The sequence below is a fragment of the Rosa rugosa genome, chromosome 6 (assembly GCF_958449725.1).
Source record: "Rosa rugosa chromosome 6, drRosRugo1.1, whole genome shotgun sequence".
Lineage (NCBI taxonomy): Eukaryota > Viridiplantae > Streptophyta > Magnoliopsida > Rosales > Rosaceae > Rosa > Rosa rugosa.
In genome coordinates, this window is record NC_084825.1 from 33,623,769 (window position 1) to 33,640,593 (window position 16,825).

Below are 16,825 nucleotides of genomic sequence, written 5' to 3' on the forward strand. Positions count from 1 at the left end.
TGTTATATTTTCGTAATTATTTTATATAGTAAACGATATCCAAAAATCACCAAATTTTGTGTGCTAGACGCCCTGTGTGTCTAGTACATCAATGTAAATTTTCATAATTTTCTGAATAGTTTAGATTAGGTTTTTAGTTAGATTTTTGACTACTGTTTGCAAGGAACAGTGGTCACTTTTGTGACATTGTTTTGAGTAGTTAGACCTTTAGTCTTCTGCGGGAAAGACCTTTGTTTACCCTTGCTACAATTGACAATCTTAAGTGTGAATAAGGAAAATCAATAGCTTATAAATTTAGCTATCACAACATAACTGAAACTTTCTCCTCATCTTATACTTACTTGGGAAAGATAAAATCATTTCCTAATCTTGATTCTCCAATATTATCAACTGACGGACCGGGGAAAATTAGAGCCTAAATGGGAAGGCCTCTACATCATCAAAAAAGTATACTCAAATGGAGCATACCAGCTCATCACCATGGACGACGAACAAATCATTCCTCCTATAAATGCTCGATTCTTGAAATATTGCTACCCTTTTAGAGAAAAGCTCCTTGATACGAGCCTAAACGGTCCCCCCATTATGTATTATGTAATACTCCCGACTTGCGCGAGCATAAACTGTTCATGGCAAAACCAAACTGACAAGACCAATGAGAGATCCAGTCTAAAAGAAAAGGCCTATTTGGGAGCTCATTTTTGAAATATAAAAGATCTAAACCAAAATACTATAGCTTTAGCTACTGTAGAACTTTTTCGATTTTTTTTAAATTTTTTATTATTTTTTTTATATCTTTTGTCTTGTGACATGGCATCATTTCTAATTATTCATCTCTTAATTTCTTTTTTTTTGTCTGACATATGTTAAGTTCTCATTGAATTACTTTGCGGGAAGTTTTATGATGTATCGATATACTAATACATTAAGTCGACTTAGTTCGATATAAAGATAGACTATTCTGATATAGAAATAGAGTGGTCTCATACTAAATTACCAATAAATGGAGGCGATCTACCTCTTAATCAAATTACTTTGCTTAATATATCGATACATTAATGTACGGTAAACGAATCTGTATTTTACATCGTCGAATAAAATTAGAAATGTGTTTAGTTATTTATTGGTATCTAAAAGGTGCTTAATCAAAACTTTATCTTTTGTTCATTGATATGATAATGGTTTAGATAATCTAACCAATGGTAAGGGAAAGAGAGAGAGAGAAATTGCTAAAGGTTCGTACCACTCAGTCCTTTCTTTACTTTGCTAACTCACCACTCTCTCTCTCTCACTTCAGGACTTCAAAACAAAGTCGTGCCGAAACTGCAAATCGAATCCCACACCAAAGCCCCAAACCCCAATGGCCGGTGGCGGAGGTGACGCGCCGCCTCTGCCGGCGTCTAACGGCGGCGGCGAATTCCTCCTCTCCTTGCTCCAGAAGGCCCCGCACCACCACTACCAGGGACGCTCGCCCCAACCACAGCAATCTACGGTGATCGATCCCGCCGTGGCCGCCGTGGGCCCCACCGTAACGTTCCAGCAGCAGATTCATCGGCCGTGGGGATCGTCGTCGTCATCCAACGGCCGAGATCATCCTCCTGCTCTTCACCACCACCGTCATCATCAGCAGATTCCGAACCCTTCCTGGCCCAATTCCCAATCTCCTCCTCCTCCTCCCTTCCTAGGGTTTCCTCAAAACCCCTACTCCTCTCCTCCCACGCCCAACCACTTCCCCCAGTTCGGCAGCAGCCAATTCCCCGGAAATCAAATCCTCGCCGACGATTTCAGGAAGATTGGGTTTTCGACTCCTCCGAACCTTGCTCTGCAGAAACAGCACCAAGAACCGAAGCTCAAGTTTAGTTATTTACCTGGCGATATTATCCGAAATCCGGAGTCTTCAGTAAATGCCATTACTTCCTCTGAAGTTGCCAAGCTCAGTAATGGCTTGGACCGCAATCTCCACTTGAATTCCAACAATTCATCTGAGTTTCGTCGCGGGAATTTCGATTCAGGGGAGCAAGAATCGAGAGGGGGAGGGGGCGGCGGCGGCGGCAGGGGGAAGCAAGTTCGTAGGACAATGCCGCCGCCGGGGTTCGGAAACAAGCCTAGGGGAGGAGGGAATTGGGATTCCGGGAGTAGGAGGGGAGGTATGGAGCACAATGTGGACAGGGAAAGGCAGAGTTCTAGTGAATTTGTGAGGAATAGGGATGCTTCTATTGAGAATGAGAGAGTGAAAAGACTGGGAGGTGAAGATGGTCGAATTCGAGGAAATGGGGCTAGTCGAACGGGGCTCAGTGCACAGCTTGATCGCCCTGGTCCACCCGCTGGCACCAATCTCCATTCTGTTTCTGCTTCGGAGATTGAAGAGTCGATGATGAATTTCGAGGATGGGGAGAGGGCAAGAAAGGATAGTGGCGGCGGTGAAGATGTAAGCCAACACTTGCTTGAGGATGAAACGGATGACAAGAATGAGGCAAAGCAACACCATAAGGTTAAACCTTTCTCTATTACCATATATATGATCAAGGTTTTTGAATATAATGGGAGTTCATAAAAGTGAGTTTCTTTCCAAAAGGCTAATTCATGCCTATTTGTTTGAAACATTATACAGTTTGATGAATTTTTGACCTTTCTGCTTCACCAAGTTTTTGTAAAGGAGTGTTAAATTAGCATTTCCTGTTGTACACACAGATAGAGTTTGATAGCATTCTAATAGAAAGATAGTTAGTTTTCATCTCAACTCTATTTTGGCTGTTATATTATAAAGATGTCTTTGGCTCATGTAAATATACATATGTCTGTATTCGTTAATACTTATTAGAACTCTGAGTGATCTGTTATTTTTTTTTGGTAACAAAAAGCTGAGATGAGAGTTACTTATAGTTTTCATTACCAGGATTCGAGATCAGATAACAGAGGACAACACCAACTTAGCCAAAGAGCGAGATCGTACAAAAGACAAACACTATGTCGCTTTGACATAGACAGACTAAATGCTCCTTTTCTTGAAATTTTTGAATCCTTGATACCAACTGAGGAAGAAAAGGCCAAGCAGAAGCAATTATTGACATTATTGGAGAATATAATTTGCAAAGAATGGCCTGAAGCTCGCCTTTATATTTATGGATCATGTGGCAATTCATTTGGAGTTTCTAAAAGTGATATAGATCTCTGTCTGGTGATTGGTGAAGAAGATATTAACAAATCTGAGATCTTACTACGGTTGGCAGATCTTTTGCAGTCAGACAATCTAGAGAATGTACAGGTGAATAAGAGTTCTTTTTCCTCATGAATTTGTGTGATAGATGAAACTCCAACTTTAGGAATTGACTAACCTTTATTTACAACGTTAGGAATTGACTAACCAAGTTTGACTATTGTGCTTCTCAAAGAGAGATTTTTAGTTAAAGAGAATTCTTTATGTGGCTTTAGTTGTAACCTTATGATGAGAAGCGATCCTTTGATAGCACAGAACAACATAAGCAATATCATCTCTTTGGGTTCAAATTTTTTTTGCCTTTTCAGTTGCTACTGGAAACATAAACTCTTTTACTATTTTTATTTATTCTACAACAACTTCACATGTAGTCCCCTATTCCCATATGTACTAGGCAAGAATAAATCCTTGGAGTGGCCTAGCAAAGGGATTCAGTTGGGTTTCAACTCACAGGATGATGGGTTTTTTTTTTTTTTTTTTTTTTTTTTGTGGAATTATGGACTTTGCATTAGGCAGGCAAGCTCTCAGGGGATGATGCTTAGAGTATTCTCATCACACCATTATGAGCAGGTGACTGCTGCTAAAGCAATTGCCTATTCAGTTACCTAACATCTGATTTTAGGGTTGTTTATTACTAACTTACTAAGCAATATATACATTTAAAAGTTTACTTAGTGAAGTTACTATTGTTTTTGAAAGGACCATAAATTTATTTAAAAGATGAGGAATCCATTAATCTTAGAGAGCTTCAAATAGAGGAGCTCGATTGTTAGAGTTACAATGAATACTCAAGTATCTATTATCTGTAGCATGTGTTTTTAACACCAACTAGTTGTCCTTGAAGTGAAGAGTATATAGTTCTCAATATAATGTACAAGTAAAATTAGGTCACATCATCCCTCGTCTCTATCAAAATAGTTCTTTAACTATAGGCAACAGTCTTAGTTGTTTTGATACTCTTGAATATTTTATAATATTACTGTTATTTTTGTAAGTAATCCTGTTTGTTTTCAGGCATTGACGCGTGCTAGGGTCCCCATAGTAAAGCTTATGGATCCTGTCACTGGAATATCTTGTGATATATGCATCAACAATGTTCTGGCTGTGGTAAATACAAAGCTTCTTCGTGATTATGCAAATATAGATGCAAGATTACGACAATTGGCTTTTATTGTGAAACATTGGGCCAAGTCGAGAGGAGTCAATGAAACTTACCATGGAACCCTATCTAGCTATGCGTAAGTTAAATTAACTTTTAAGGTTATGCTTCAGTTCCCAGTTTAGTATCAAAAAGGTAAACTTTTAAATTAGCTATGACGGTACTGCCAAGAGATAGTGGTATGTTGCAAATTCTCATGGTAGAGATGTGGTTAGGAACTGGTTTATGCCCTTTACCACAAGTGACAATGTTTCCACTTTGTTTTCAGGTATGTTTTGATGTGTATACATTTCTTACAACAGCGGAGACCTGCTATTCTTCCCTGTTTACAGGTATGCCTTCAAGCAGAGGCACCGAATATATCTGCAGACCTGACATTTGATAATTCTGTGTTTTTAATCACAACCATTGTTCTCCATCAGGGAATGCGGACAACATACTCGATCACTGTAGAGAACATTGAATGTGCTTTCTTTGATCAAGTAGACAAACTTCAAGAATTTGGATCCCATAACAGGGAAACTATTGCTGAACTTGTGTGGGCTTTTTTCAATTACTGGGCATATAGTCATGACTACGCAAATACTGTTATATCCGTTCGTAGAGGAAGCACAATCAGGTGAGATATAAAATCTGATATGTTCCTTTTGAAATTAAAGTAACTTAGATCGGTTGGTTATAAAGTTAGCAGTGAACCTGTGCCTTCAAAGGGAAGGACAGTTGATAGATTGTCATCAATAGAATATTCGAGATATTTTAGAACAGTTAACATTGAATCTCTGGTAGTAGTATTAGGTGTTACTATACTATCTCACAATGTTTTGAAGCTAAATTCATAAACAGTAATACAGTATTATGGGACTTGAACCACAATGATGCTCAGCATTTCTTTATTTTTTTTTCCGTATCAATAGTTGTTTGACATTGAATGATTGAATTTGGATGAACTATTAAATTCTTGATACTGATTTTTTTTTTTTTTTCATGAGTAGAACTAATCCTCACTCTCTTTTGTGGCTTCTTGAATTATTGGTCTTTGGGGAGATTACCAAGTTGGTCAGAATTGTAATTGTGATATTTTGGTGCATATGTGAACCCATCAATTAAGCAATTAACCAATATTTGATGTCAATTTGGTCAGCAAGCGGGAAAAGGACTGGACAAGGAGGATTGGAAATGACCGGCATTTGATATGCATAGAGGATCCATTTGAGACGTCCCATGACCTGGGACGAGTTGTAGACAAGCACAGCATAAAAGTTTTGAGGGAGGAGTTTGAACGTGCCGCTGAGATAATGCAGTATGATGCAAATCCCTGTGTGAAGCTCTTTGAACCCTATGTTCCTAGTGTTTAGTTGTTTTACTACTTTCTCTTTTTATTTATTGGAAATTGTTTACTAGTTGAGCATAATTTTGGTTGCAACTACGGTAAATTATGCTAAGATTGTAAACTACTTTGTTACCACAGTTCCGTCGTTGTGTGTTATGTGTATAGCATTTTTGATGTTTTAGTCTTTTATTTACATTCTGTTAGGGAGGTTTAATGACCTAGTTCGGCACTATCAAGCTAGATATCGTCATGATTACAGTATCTGTAATCCATACAGCCATTGAATGTGTTGCTTTTCCTTCCATCCCTCAACGCTACAATGTCTCCTACTATTTCCATCCTTGCGGAGTGTTGGTGAACTAGCAGAAAATTTCCCCCATGGAGAAAGTATCAATTTCCATTTTTCTTTCTAACGTGCTAGCATTTTTCACAACCGTATTCGGTTTGAGTTATGATGACAATGTTATCAGTCTGGATTCACTAGCCTCATGTCATGCCTATGTTTTGCGCGTGTGAAAGGAAAAAAAAAAATTTGTTTGTTCAAACCTCTAAATTTAGTATTTGGATCTTCTTTCATTTTTTCCCCCGAGCTTCCTATTTATCCTCTTCGTTCTGTTTACACCTTTTTTTTTTTCCAACGTATACTTCTTTTCATTAAACCACCCATCATTAGTTTTCATACTTTCTAATCACTATACTTTGACGGCTCGAATCAATAAACCATTCATGTTCTTACCTGCATTATAAAGTTAAAAAAAACTTGCAGATGTCAAGCTTATCGCTTTGTTTGGAAGGTCACTGGGTAAGAGTATGAGTTCTTTAAAAATTGGCTTAAATTTGTTTATTTTTTATTTTTTGTGCCAGAGAAACTAGCAAAGAACAACAGAGAGGTCATGGTTGAATGTAGTTCACCTAGCATTCTTTTTTGGTTAAGCCACCCATCATTAATTTTTCATGCTTTCTAATTACTATACTTGACAGCTCGAATCGATAAATCATTTACGCGCATAAATATCAATTGAAGGTATCTCTAAATTGCAAATACAATTCACGTCATTCACGTAGAGTAGAAAAAAAAGGATAAAGTGAGATAGTATATTCCAACTATGTTTCTTTATTATGGAACTAAAACCCTAGCAGAGCTCTTCACGCTCTAGCCTTCGATTGAACCCTAGCCACCGCCTATCGTTTTCCGGCGGATCTGGCGTTGTTCTTCTACGCCATTCAGCATGGCACATCGGATTCTGGTTTGGAATTGTAATGATATTGTTAGCAATGTCACTCGTCGAAATCTTCTCGACGTTGTGAGGAAGGAAAGGCCTAGGCTTGTGTTAATTTCTTTCTGAACCTCTTTGATGCGAAATAGATTGATACGTACACTTCATATCAAAATTGGTTTCGACAACGCTGTAGCAAAGGAGAAGGGGAAGTTTAGTCAAGGGTTGGCTCTGTTTTGGATGATTAATGATGTCCAAGTTCATCTACACCACTTCTCGGCTCGACACATTAACGCCTGGATAGGAGTGCCAGGAGCACCGGACCGGTGGAGGTATACTGGTATCTATTTTATGCTACTCAGGCGAGAAGGGATATTACATATATGGAATTCGATGCGCTACCTTAACTCGGAATCTAATTTACCCTGCCTTATAGTTGGGGACTTTAATTAGATTCTCAGTTCTAGTGAGAAAACCGAGGGGGGGGGGGGGGATAGGAGTTTATGGACGCCTTGGTTGCAGGCTTTCTTTCCCCATTCCCGTACTGTCCACCTTAAACGAGGAGATTCTAATCACTTGCCGCTACTGGTGGAGTTGGGGGCGACTCCATTGCAGATAAAGAGAAGGTGTAGGAAAGCCTTTCTGGTTTGAAGAATACTGGACACGTCATAGGGAGTGTGGAGATGTGATTACTAAAGGGTGGGCTTTACTGGTAACTGATGATCCTATGCATCAGGTGTGTATGAAGTTGGCCTCCACTAGTAAGCTACTTCAGGGCTGACAGAGGAATGTGTTCCATCATAGACGTGAAGAGATGTTGCCGTGCAGCAGAGACATGAGTCCTTGATCAGTAAGCTGTTCTTACCGGCTCAGGTGGAAGAAAAGAAAAGCCTAATTACTTGGTATCAGGAATTACAGTCTATGGAGGAAACGTATTAGAGACAGAGGAGTAAATCAGATTGGCTCAAGGATTGGGATAGGAACACAACCTTCTTCCACCAGCGAGCTTCAACTAGAAAGTAGCGAAATGCAATCAAGGGCTTGAACAATGAAGTAGGTTAGTGGGTTACTTCTCCGGTAGATGTGGAGAATTTGTTATGAGCTATTATGCCAATTTATTCACTTCATAGGGTGTTAATGAAGAGGCATTGCAGACTATTTTGAATGTAGTTCCACAACGTGTTTTAGGAGCAATGAATGGGAAGTTGTTGGCTCCATATACTAATGAAGAGGTGCGTAAGACTCTATTCCAAATGCACCCTTCCAAGTCCCCCGGTCCAGATGGTATGTCCTCTTTCTTTTATCAAAAGTATTGGAACACAGTAGGTCTTGATGTGTGTTTTGCAGTGAATGAAGTGCTCAAATCAGATTTCTTGATGAGATAGATCAATTACACTCATGTGACTCTCATCCCTATAGTGGAGACGCCTACTGATATGACACAACTTTGGCCAATAGCTCTTTGTAATGTTATTTACAATAGTTGTTTCAAGGTCCTAGCTAACCGGTTGAAGAAGGTGCTTACTGAAGTTGTGTCCCCGACTCCCCGCTTCAAAGTGCCTTTGTTCCAAGCAGGTAAATATTTGATAATACACTTGCAACCAATGAGGTAGCGCATCAGATGCGTATCAACAGAAGAACAGGTTATGAAACTTTTGCTTTGAAACCAGATATTAGCAAAGCATACGACAAGTTGGAATGGGATTTTTTGCGACATATGCTTTTGAGGCTAGGGTTTGATAGCAGATGGGTGAAGCTCATAATTAATGTCATGTTTGACAACAGTGAGGTACTCTTTTAATCTCAATGGTGAGCCATGACGTTATGTTACTCCCTCTCGAGGTATCAGGCAGGGAGATCCCATTTCTCCCTTTTGTTTATTCTCTGTGCGGAAGGGCTTTCTTCTTTAATTACTCATTTTATCCACCAGGGTTGGCTTCAAGGAGTGATTTTAGCTCCTATGGCTCCCAAGTTACATCATTTACTTTTCGCTGATGACCGTTTTTTTATTTGGCATGGCATCGTTGGAAGAATGTCAGCAAATCAAGAACATTTGGTATACTTATGAGATTGCTTCTGGTCAAAGAGTTAAGCTTGATAAAAGTAGTGTTGCTCTTTCTAAGAATGTTGGAATGCAGACACATGAAACTTTAGCTGCAGTACTAGGAGTGCAGCGAGTAGATAAGCATGAAAGATATCTGGGACTTCTAACTCATGTGGGTAGGTCAAAAGCGGAAGCATTTGATTATTTGAAAGAGAAGCTGTCAAAGAAAGTTATTAGCTGGAGATCCAAACTACTTAGTGGAGGGGGTAAAGAAATTCTTATTAAAGCTGTCGCTCAAGCAGTGTCAATGTACGTGATGAATTGCTATTTATTACCTAGAGGCATTTGTTATGATTTACATCGGTTGTGTGCGCAGTTTTGGTGGGGTGATAGGAATGACAAGAAGAAACTTCATTGGTAGTCATAGGAATGTCTATGTATTCCAAAGAATGAAGGAGGTATGGATTTCAAAGACTTACATCTTTTTAATTTAGCCATGCTTGCCAAGCAGGGTTGAAGGTTGTTAAAGAACCCAGATTCTTTGATAGCTCGGTTATACAAGGCTTTGTATTTTTCGGATTGTTCCTTTTGGGAGGCGGAGTTGGGTCCACAACGTTCATTAATTCCCATGGAGGAGTTTGTTGGAGGCTAGAAGTGATCTTGATGTGGGATCACGGTGGATGGTGGGTAATGGTACTTTGATTGAAATTTGGAACCATAAATGGTTGCCTATGGAGCGGTATACAGCCAAGCCTTGGTCAGCCCCTCCAGATGATAGGCCTCAATTTGTGTCTGAGTTGATCAACTCGGCCACTGCTACATGGAATGTGCCATTGCTGCAAAGGCTCTTCTCTCAGCGTGAAGTGGAAATCATACTCTCTATCCCACTTGGTCAACGTCTTCCTCAAGACAAGATTGTTTGGCATCCTCACAAGAAAGGCCTCTTTACTACAAACAGTGCTTATTTTGTAGCTCAGGACATCTCTTTAAATCAAATTATCAATCCTCCCATTGTTGATGAGTTTCAACGTTTGTGGAAAACAATTTGGAAGGCAAAGGTACCTAGAAAGGTGGCTGTCAGTGTTTCGAGAGCATGTCAAAATATTTTACCAACTTGAGAGCGGCTACTCACCAAAGGGTACAAAGGTGAGACTTCTTGCTTGTTGTCTAATGATTCTATAGAGTCTGTTGGGCATGTTTTGGCTGCATGTCTAGTGGCCAAGGAAGTGTTGGGTACGGTTTCATTGCAGCTTACGGTACCTCTGTCACCGGTTTTTATCTTTAAAGAGTGGCTGTTGGAATGTGTTAGGAAGACCACTATGGAGCAATTTGAGAAATTCATGATGTTCCTGTGGGCTTTGTGGAAGAATAGGAACGCTACTTTATGGGAAGACGAACTGAAATTGCTGGCTGACATTGCTATTATCACTCTAAGTTGGCTCAAGGAGTATAAACTCGTCCATGCTTCATCTATTCCTAATGTCAGAATGGTGCACAGATGGGTTTGTCCTCAAAATGGTTTTGTCAAATGTAACGTGGATGGTAGTTTTGATTATGCTAGTTTGCGAGGAGGGGCTGGCTGTGTAGTTCGGGACCGGCATGGCAGTTTTATGGCTGGTACTGGAAGGCCAATAGGGTGGGCGTCGTCAGCTTTCCAGGTTGAACTCCTTGCTCTCAAGAATGGGGTCCAGTTTTCCATCTCTATGCACTATTACAAGGTACTCTTTGAAAGTGATTGTTTACAATTGGTCTAAGCAATTAATTCTCCTGAGTCATGAGGAAGACAACTCAGTGGCTGGGAACGTAGTGGAGGGGTTCGTTTCTTGTTCCAGCAGCATCCTCTATTTAGGCTAGCTCATGTCAATCGTCAAGCTAACTCGGTTGCACATAAGCTTGCCAAGTCGGCTTTATTGTCCAACTTATCTCATTCATAGTTTATGTATGCTCCCGATTTCATAAGGGATGTCCTCTTAAGCGATTTATATCGTTAGTTCAATGAAATTTCTATTTATTAAAAAAAAAAATTCAATTGAAGGTGAGAGGGAAGACATAAATAAAGGACCTTGTCTTATGTAATTGGTATATATACAAAACCAACAAAAGAAATTCTAGAAAGGCACAAACAGCCCAGAATATCAATAAACATCATATAGGAACAGTAGCAAATCAACATATTTATGGTTGAGTTTAGGATGCGTGCAGCCGTGCACAATACGTTTTGTAGGGTTCGTGCCGAAAAACAAAATATTAGTTCCTCTATATAAATATATAGGGGCGGATCTATCATTTTATAGTCAAATTTATACTCTAAATATGGACTCTTGGATTAATACCTAATCAATGACTCCGGCTAATATTAACACAATATTTTCTTTCTCTTTCCAAATTAAATTCATTTTTTTTTTTGAATCAAGAAAATAACTTTATAGATAGAAACTCAAATAGAGTTGATTACAAGCATATCGTAACACATCCAGATAGCATTTGTGGAGTGTTATCAAATTACTAGAAATTTGTGTTTGCCTAAGGCTAGAGTAATCATTACATACCTTTTCCCTGTCATCTATAGACAGAACAAGAAGATGTGGTAGTACCCACGGTGGTACATAGAAATAGGTCTACTCATTTGACATGTCATGCTCCGCCATTACATAGTAGCTCGAATTCTCCTTCAGTACTACTCCAGAAGATTCACAAGTATCACCAATTTCAAACATAATCGTAGTTTGTTGGATCAAGCCGCCGGGATCCCAAATACGATACCCTAGAGAACTAGAGCCCATCATTTTGGTCCACAAAAGGGCCCAAATCCAAGCAACATTTTCAAAAACTTTGAACACTCCATTGGGCCTTAGAATTGGTTTGGGCCTCAGAATAGTTTGGGGCACCCAATTGGGCCTCAGAATTGATTTGGGCACCCGTTTGGAGTTATGCCTCCCAACTGATCTGGTCACCACCCATGCCGCCGTCGTCGACTGCTTTCCGGCAGCTTCCACGCCGACTTTCGCCTGCGTTTCTGCCCCCATCGGCTCTGCATCAATCCCAATCAGACCCACTGTCATTGTGCGGCGGAGAACACTGCAGATCCGCTCCAAAGCTTGCTCTGCATCCCCGCGTCCCTCTTGGCCGGCAAAACTCGCCCCGATCCACTTCACGCCCTGCCCCAGACCTCCAGACCAGTGCAGACCCAGAAACGATCCCAAACAGCTCCTTCTGTAAGACCATCTCCAACAGATGGGTCTTTTGCCAGATGGATAGCTAACGTTTATTTTTGACCAACCAAATTATGTTCCAACCCATCTGTCTATTACACATGTATTTGACATAAGAGCATCCTCTGTCAAATTTGACAGATTCTCCCCTTTCGGTCTTTTATTTTTTTATTGTTTCTTTCTCTCGCTCTCGCTCGCTCTCGATCTCTTTCCCTTTCGCTTCTTTCTTCCTCTGCTCTTACCCAAAACTTCGACCTTCCTCTCTTCAAGTTTCTTTTTTCTTCTTGAATATTAGGCACATGGATCAAAATGTTTCAGATTCATCTTCAGATGCTGCAAATGAGGAATTTTGGGATCTTGCCAATCATCATCAGACGAAGAATTGATGAATCTGCAGATTACTGCTCTACAAGAGATGGGAAGAAGAAGACGCCGGGGCTCAATTCCTGGTCAAAGTAAGTAGATATTGTGAATGGCTGTTTAGACCATAGTTGATTAGTTGATAGTATGAATAATGCATTTGCAGAACTGATATATGTTTGATTAGGAAGACTATCCCATTCATGTATAATAATGGTAGTGAAGACACTAGAATATATTGCATATATGTGCATATATTGCAGAACTGATATATGTGCTACGTTGACTGTTGAGAGCCAGTTTTTGTGACTGTTTGAAGTATTGAACAACTGAATATGATTTTGGGGACTGAATCTTATTAGAAAGACTGCAACTTTATAGCCTTGTGCTTGTGTTTTTTTGTTTTTGTTTTTACAGGCCTGTAACAGCCATGCCATTACATATGTTCCACATTATGACACCCTTGGTATGCTTGTTTTTTTATCTGGGATAAATTAGGCAGTGGTCTTAATTTGGTCAAGTTTAATCTGTCGGATATCTTCTTCATAATCCCTCTTGTTTTGGATTTTCCAGGAGCTGAGGATGAAGCCGTGTTATGTAGTTTTTGTGGGTCTCTCAGCTGGTACTAAAGCTTGTATGTACAAAGTTTTTCAACCAAAGTTTTTGTATGTACAATGTTTTTCAAGTAAGTGTTGTGCGTAATATAGATACTAATGTAATTGGTATGCTTTCTTTTGCACTCCCAGCTAACACTTCAATGTTGTGTTCTTGTTGATGATGGTTGTCATGAGTTGTTTTGGGAAATTAATGCTTATTCAAAGCATGGACTATCATTTCAAGTGAAATTTAAAACTTGTGAATGGCTGCACCTGAGCCTATTTCTAGCTTTTGCTTGCTGTCCATTCGCACAGCTCAAGCTTTTAGGACATAGTGTTATGACATTGTACCAAAAGCATTATTTGAAACCACCAATTAAGTGTTCTGACATTTCACATTTGTTTATGACGTTTTGGTGTTTATTATGATTACACTAGTGTGATATAGATTAACTATTTCAATCTATTCATCTTTCCCCACAATTACAAATGAGTGCTTGGCATGAACAAATCTCATATTGTTGCCATAGTGAGGATGCAGTCAACTAGATATTGTTTTCTTGTTTATGGTTTTTGCGTTGTTCCTATGGTAGATTGAGTTGCTGGTTTTGTAAGTAGACGTATAGGTCCATACAACTACATGGTCTTTAATTGTTGGTTGGCAGATTAGACTGTCAACTACATGGTCTTTAATTGTTTCTATTACCTAACATGTGACTGGAAATAATGATGAGTTAATGTGCAGACTGATGTCTTAAATTGATGAGGTACAAAAGGTGCAGATTGATTCTTTTCTAGCTCTGTTGTGCAGGCTGTAAGTGTTTTGCTCAGTTCGATGGTTTTTGCTCAGCAGTAAACGTGCAGAGTAGGAAATGGTTTTTGATTCTTTTCTCAATTGCATCTCTTTTCTCATAATCTCAATTGCATCTCTTTAAATGGAACCATTCATTGTATGATCTTTGATTCCAAGAAAAAAAGAAGAAGAAGGAAAAACAACATAAATAGAATTTTATATATTAAAGTAATATTCAAATTTGACATCTCCATTGGAGCTAAAAATAGTCAAAATGTTGCTACATAAAATTTGTCATGTCATATGTCAAATTCAAATTTGACCAAAGCCAAATAACAAACCCATTGGAGATGCTCTAACACGCCTCCGCCGCCATCCCATCCCACACAACTCCGGCCAAACCCCCATGCCAGGACCATGGAGATTTCGGAAAAAAGTCACAAGTACCAAGAGGTTTGAGTCGTGCCCTCTGTGGTCGAATCCGGAAGCCAGGAAACCAATCATTCCTATCACTGATCTCAACTAGATCCATCCCTCTGTCCTCATCATCGCGCCCTTGAGAAAATGAGTTGGTAATGCCTAGAGCGCAATGCTTTTGAAGAGTGATTGCCGGAAACGGACGATTCAGGTAGGCGGGTGTGAAACCGCAGAGGTAGGAGAACAAGTCTCCACTTAGGGTGGAGATCGGAGTCGATTGCCAGATTTGAACACCATAGCCTAGGCGGCTAGGTTTTGGAGAGAGCATCGAGGTTTTTTTAATCTAGCTTTTAAGATCTACAAAAGCGTGGACCTCCCATTCCTAATTAAATTCATGGATTAAATACTGTTTACTCTCTATACTTATAGAGTTTCATCGTTTCGGTCCCTGACCTTCGAATTTCATCTAGAAAGTCCCTGAACTCTCAATTTCCTCCCAATTGGTCCCTGTCGTCAAAATTTTCTGTTAAAGTTGCTGAAAATGTCTATTATGCCCTCACTTACTTTTTTTTTTTAATTTATTTTTACTCTCTCTCTTTTATTTCTTTTTTTTCATTTCACCTCTTGAAGGTCTGTGGATTGGAACCATCTTGATGAGGAGATGAAAAGAAGGAGGCGAGAGAGCCGGAAGAAGAAGAGGTAAAAAGAAAAAAAAAAAAAAAAAAAGAGGAAGATAAATATATATATATATTTTAAAGTAATTGAGGATATAATAGACTTTTTAGGGAAAGATAACGGAGTTTTTGACGGATGCTTGACGACAGGGATCAATTGGGAGGAAATTAGGAGTTCAGGGACTTTTTCGGTGAAATTTGAAGGTCAGAGACTGAAATGATGAAATCCTATAAGTATAGGGAGTAAGCAGTATTTAACCCTAAATTCATTAATGTTATTTAACCGATCGTAATTAATTTTTGTCTTCTCAAATCTTAAGCTGAAGGAACAGTAGCTGGTGAAGGTCTTGAAAGACTTAAATATATGAGAGAATAACATGAAGAAATGGAGTACTATTGGGTGAGATCAACTGATCTATGATGTGGTCTCATAACAAGCGAGATCTACGCCTGCCCCATTTTTTTATCTCTAATTTTCTTCATTGATTAAGTTCTTCTCTCTTGTCCAAATTTTTTTTTTTTTAAAGTAAAATCTGTTTTTTTCAATAGCTTAATGAGTTTAATGAAGAGAGAGAAAGAAATTATTTTGTGTTAATAGTAGCCATTGATTATGTATTACTTCAAGGGTCTATATTTAGATTATAAAGTTGACTATAAGACGATAAGTCATAACTCTCTAATAAAATAAAACAAACTCATAGATCATTAATCATGGTCATAAGCAACTACGTTGCACAAAAAAGTTGTTTTTGATCATCATGGACTTTATAGAAAAGAACACAAAAAATAAAATGCAGTGTGCTGATAACGTGTTATAAACTAGAGAATAAGAGAGAGACAGAATATATGAGGAGGTAGAAGCATGTGATTCATTCTCATTAGACCTCTTTATATAAGAGTAGAGTTTATATCATGAGAACATAACTAATGCGTTTTTTTTTTATGACCAAAAAAAAAAAACTAATGAGTTTTTATTTTTATTTTTTTTATACAAAAAGACTATTAATTAACGTGGAAGCCCCTAGAACAATCACATTTTACCTTGTCAAATAACACAGCACTTGAGGTCTCACTTGGAACCCTGTCAGTCCAAGAGGCACTGGTACTTATCTTAGGACTTGGGTTTGCTATGACATATTCCCTAAAGATATGTTTCAAAGTAATGGCTGAGAATGAAGCAGTAGGAATTGACTTATGTCTTGAATAATCTTGAGAGGTCTCCATGGCGGTTTAAGAACTCCATTCACAACATCGATCACTAGTTTGGAATTCCCTTCCACCTCGATCTTAATGTAACCTCCGAGACTGTCTCGGAGTGCAGTAGTTTCTGCCACTGAAATTGTTATGTGTCGAGAATTTTTTGCTGCTGTAAAGAGAGGTTTACTAGTACAGTGGCGAATGATAAAGCTGTTGGAAAATTTGGTTGATGGATGCCACTTGAGTCACCATATTTTGATTCTCCTACAAAATCACACGAATACAACATATATTAATAATAAATAATTATAATAATATTATGGAAAAATTTCAGTTTACTACTCTGTGGTTTGCACTCAACATCATGTCAGTCCCTCCCCTTTCAATTTGATCAGCAACACCCCTGTGCTTTCAATTTCGATCAGCCGTGTCCAAATTTTACTGTGCTGTCCAATTTGAACGTTTACTTTGACGGAGGGGCCCACTTAAAGGGCTAAATTTGTCATTTCACACAATTTTCCCAAAAAAAAAAAAAAAAATCTAATCGAAGGACCAATACCCAATCCTAGTCCCAACCCATCTCCAATTCCACTCTCTCCGACCTCCAAA

At 38.9% G+C, this 16,825-nt stretch overlaps 2 protein-coding genes across 2 annotated transcripts; both read left to right on the forward strand.

Moving 5' to 3' along the window:
- The first annotated feature begins 1,230 nt into the window (after nt 1–1,230).
- LOC133714940 (UTP:RNA uridylyltransferase 1) lies at nt 1,231–5,882 on the forward strand. The gene is made up of 6 exons (XM_062141225.1): nt 1,231–2,491; nt 2,897–3,265; nt 4,232–4,455; nt 4,645–4,708; nt 4,799–4,995; nt 5,518–5,882. The coding sequence occupies exons 1-6, from the start codon at nt 1,361–1,363 to the stop codon at nt 5,729–5,731; spliced, it is 2,199 nt and encodes a 732-aa protein (XP_061997209.1). The 5' UTR covers nt 1,231–1,360; the 3' UTR covers nt 5,732–5,882.
- Nucleotides 5,883–9,647: 3,765 nt separating this feature from the next.
- On the forward strand, nt 9,648–13,733 carry LOC133716617 (uncharacterized). The gene is made up of 6 exons (XM_062143302.1): nt 9,648–9,996; nt 10,150–10,685; nt 12,498–12,634; nt 12,957–13,005; nt 13,113–13,173; nt 13,729–13,733. The coding sequence occupies exons 1-6, from the start codon at nt 9,648–9,650 to the stop codon at nt 13,731–13,733; spliced, it is 1,137 nt and encodes a 378-aa protein (XP_061999286.1).
- The last annotated feature ends 3,092 nt before the right edge of the window (nt 13,734–16,825 follow it).

Coding starts and splice junctions, on each gene's coding strand:
- LOC133714940 (XM_062141225.1), top strand. CDS start 1,361: ATGGCCGGTGGCGGAGGTGACGCGCCGCCTCTGCCGGCGTCTAACGGC. Junction 2,492..2,896: donor AGGCAAAGCAACACCATAAG/GTTAAACCTTTC, acceptor TTTCATTACCAG/GATTCGAGATCAGATAACAG. Junction 4,996..5,517: donor CGTAGAGGAAGCACAATCAG/GTGAGATATAAA, acceptor CAATTTGGTCAG/CAAGCGGGAAAAGGACTGGA.
- LOC133716617 (XM_062143302.1), top strand. CDS start 9,648: ATGGTGGGTAATGGTACTTTGATTGAAATTTGGAACCATAAATGGTTG. Junction 12,635..12,956: donor GGGCTCAATTCCTGGTCAAA/GTAAGTAGATAT, acceptor TTGTTTTTACAG/GCCTGTAACAGCCATGCCAT. Junction 13,006..13,112: donor TCCACATTATGACACCCTTG/GTATGCTTGTTT, acceptor TGGATTTTCCAG/GAGCTGAGGATGAAGCCGTG.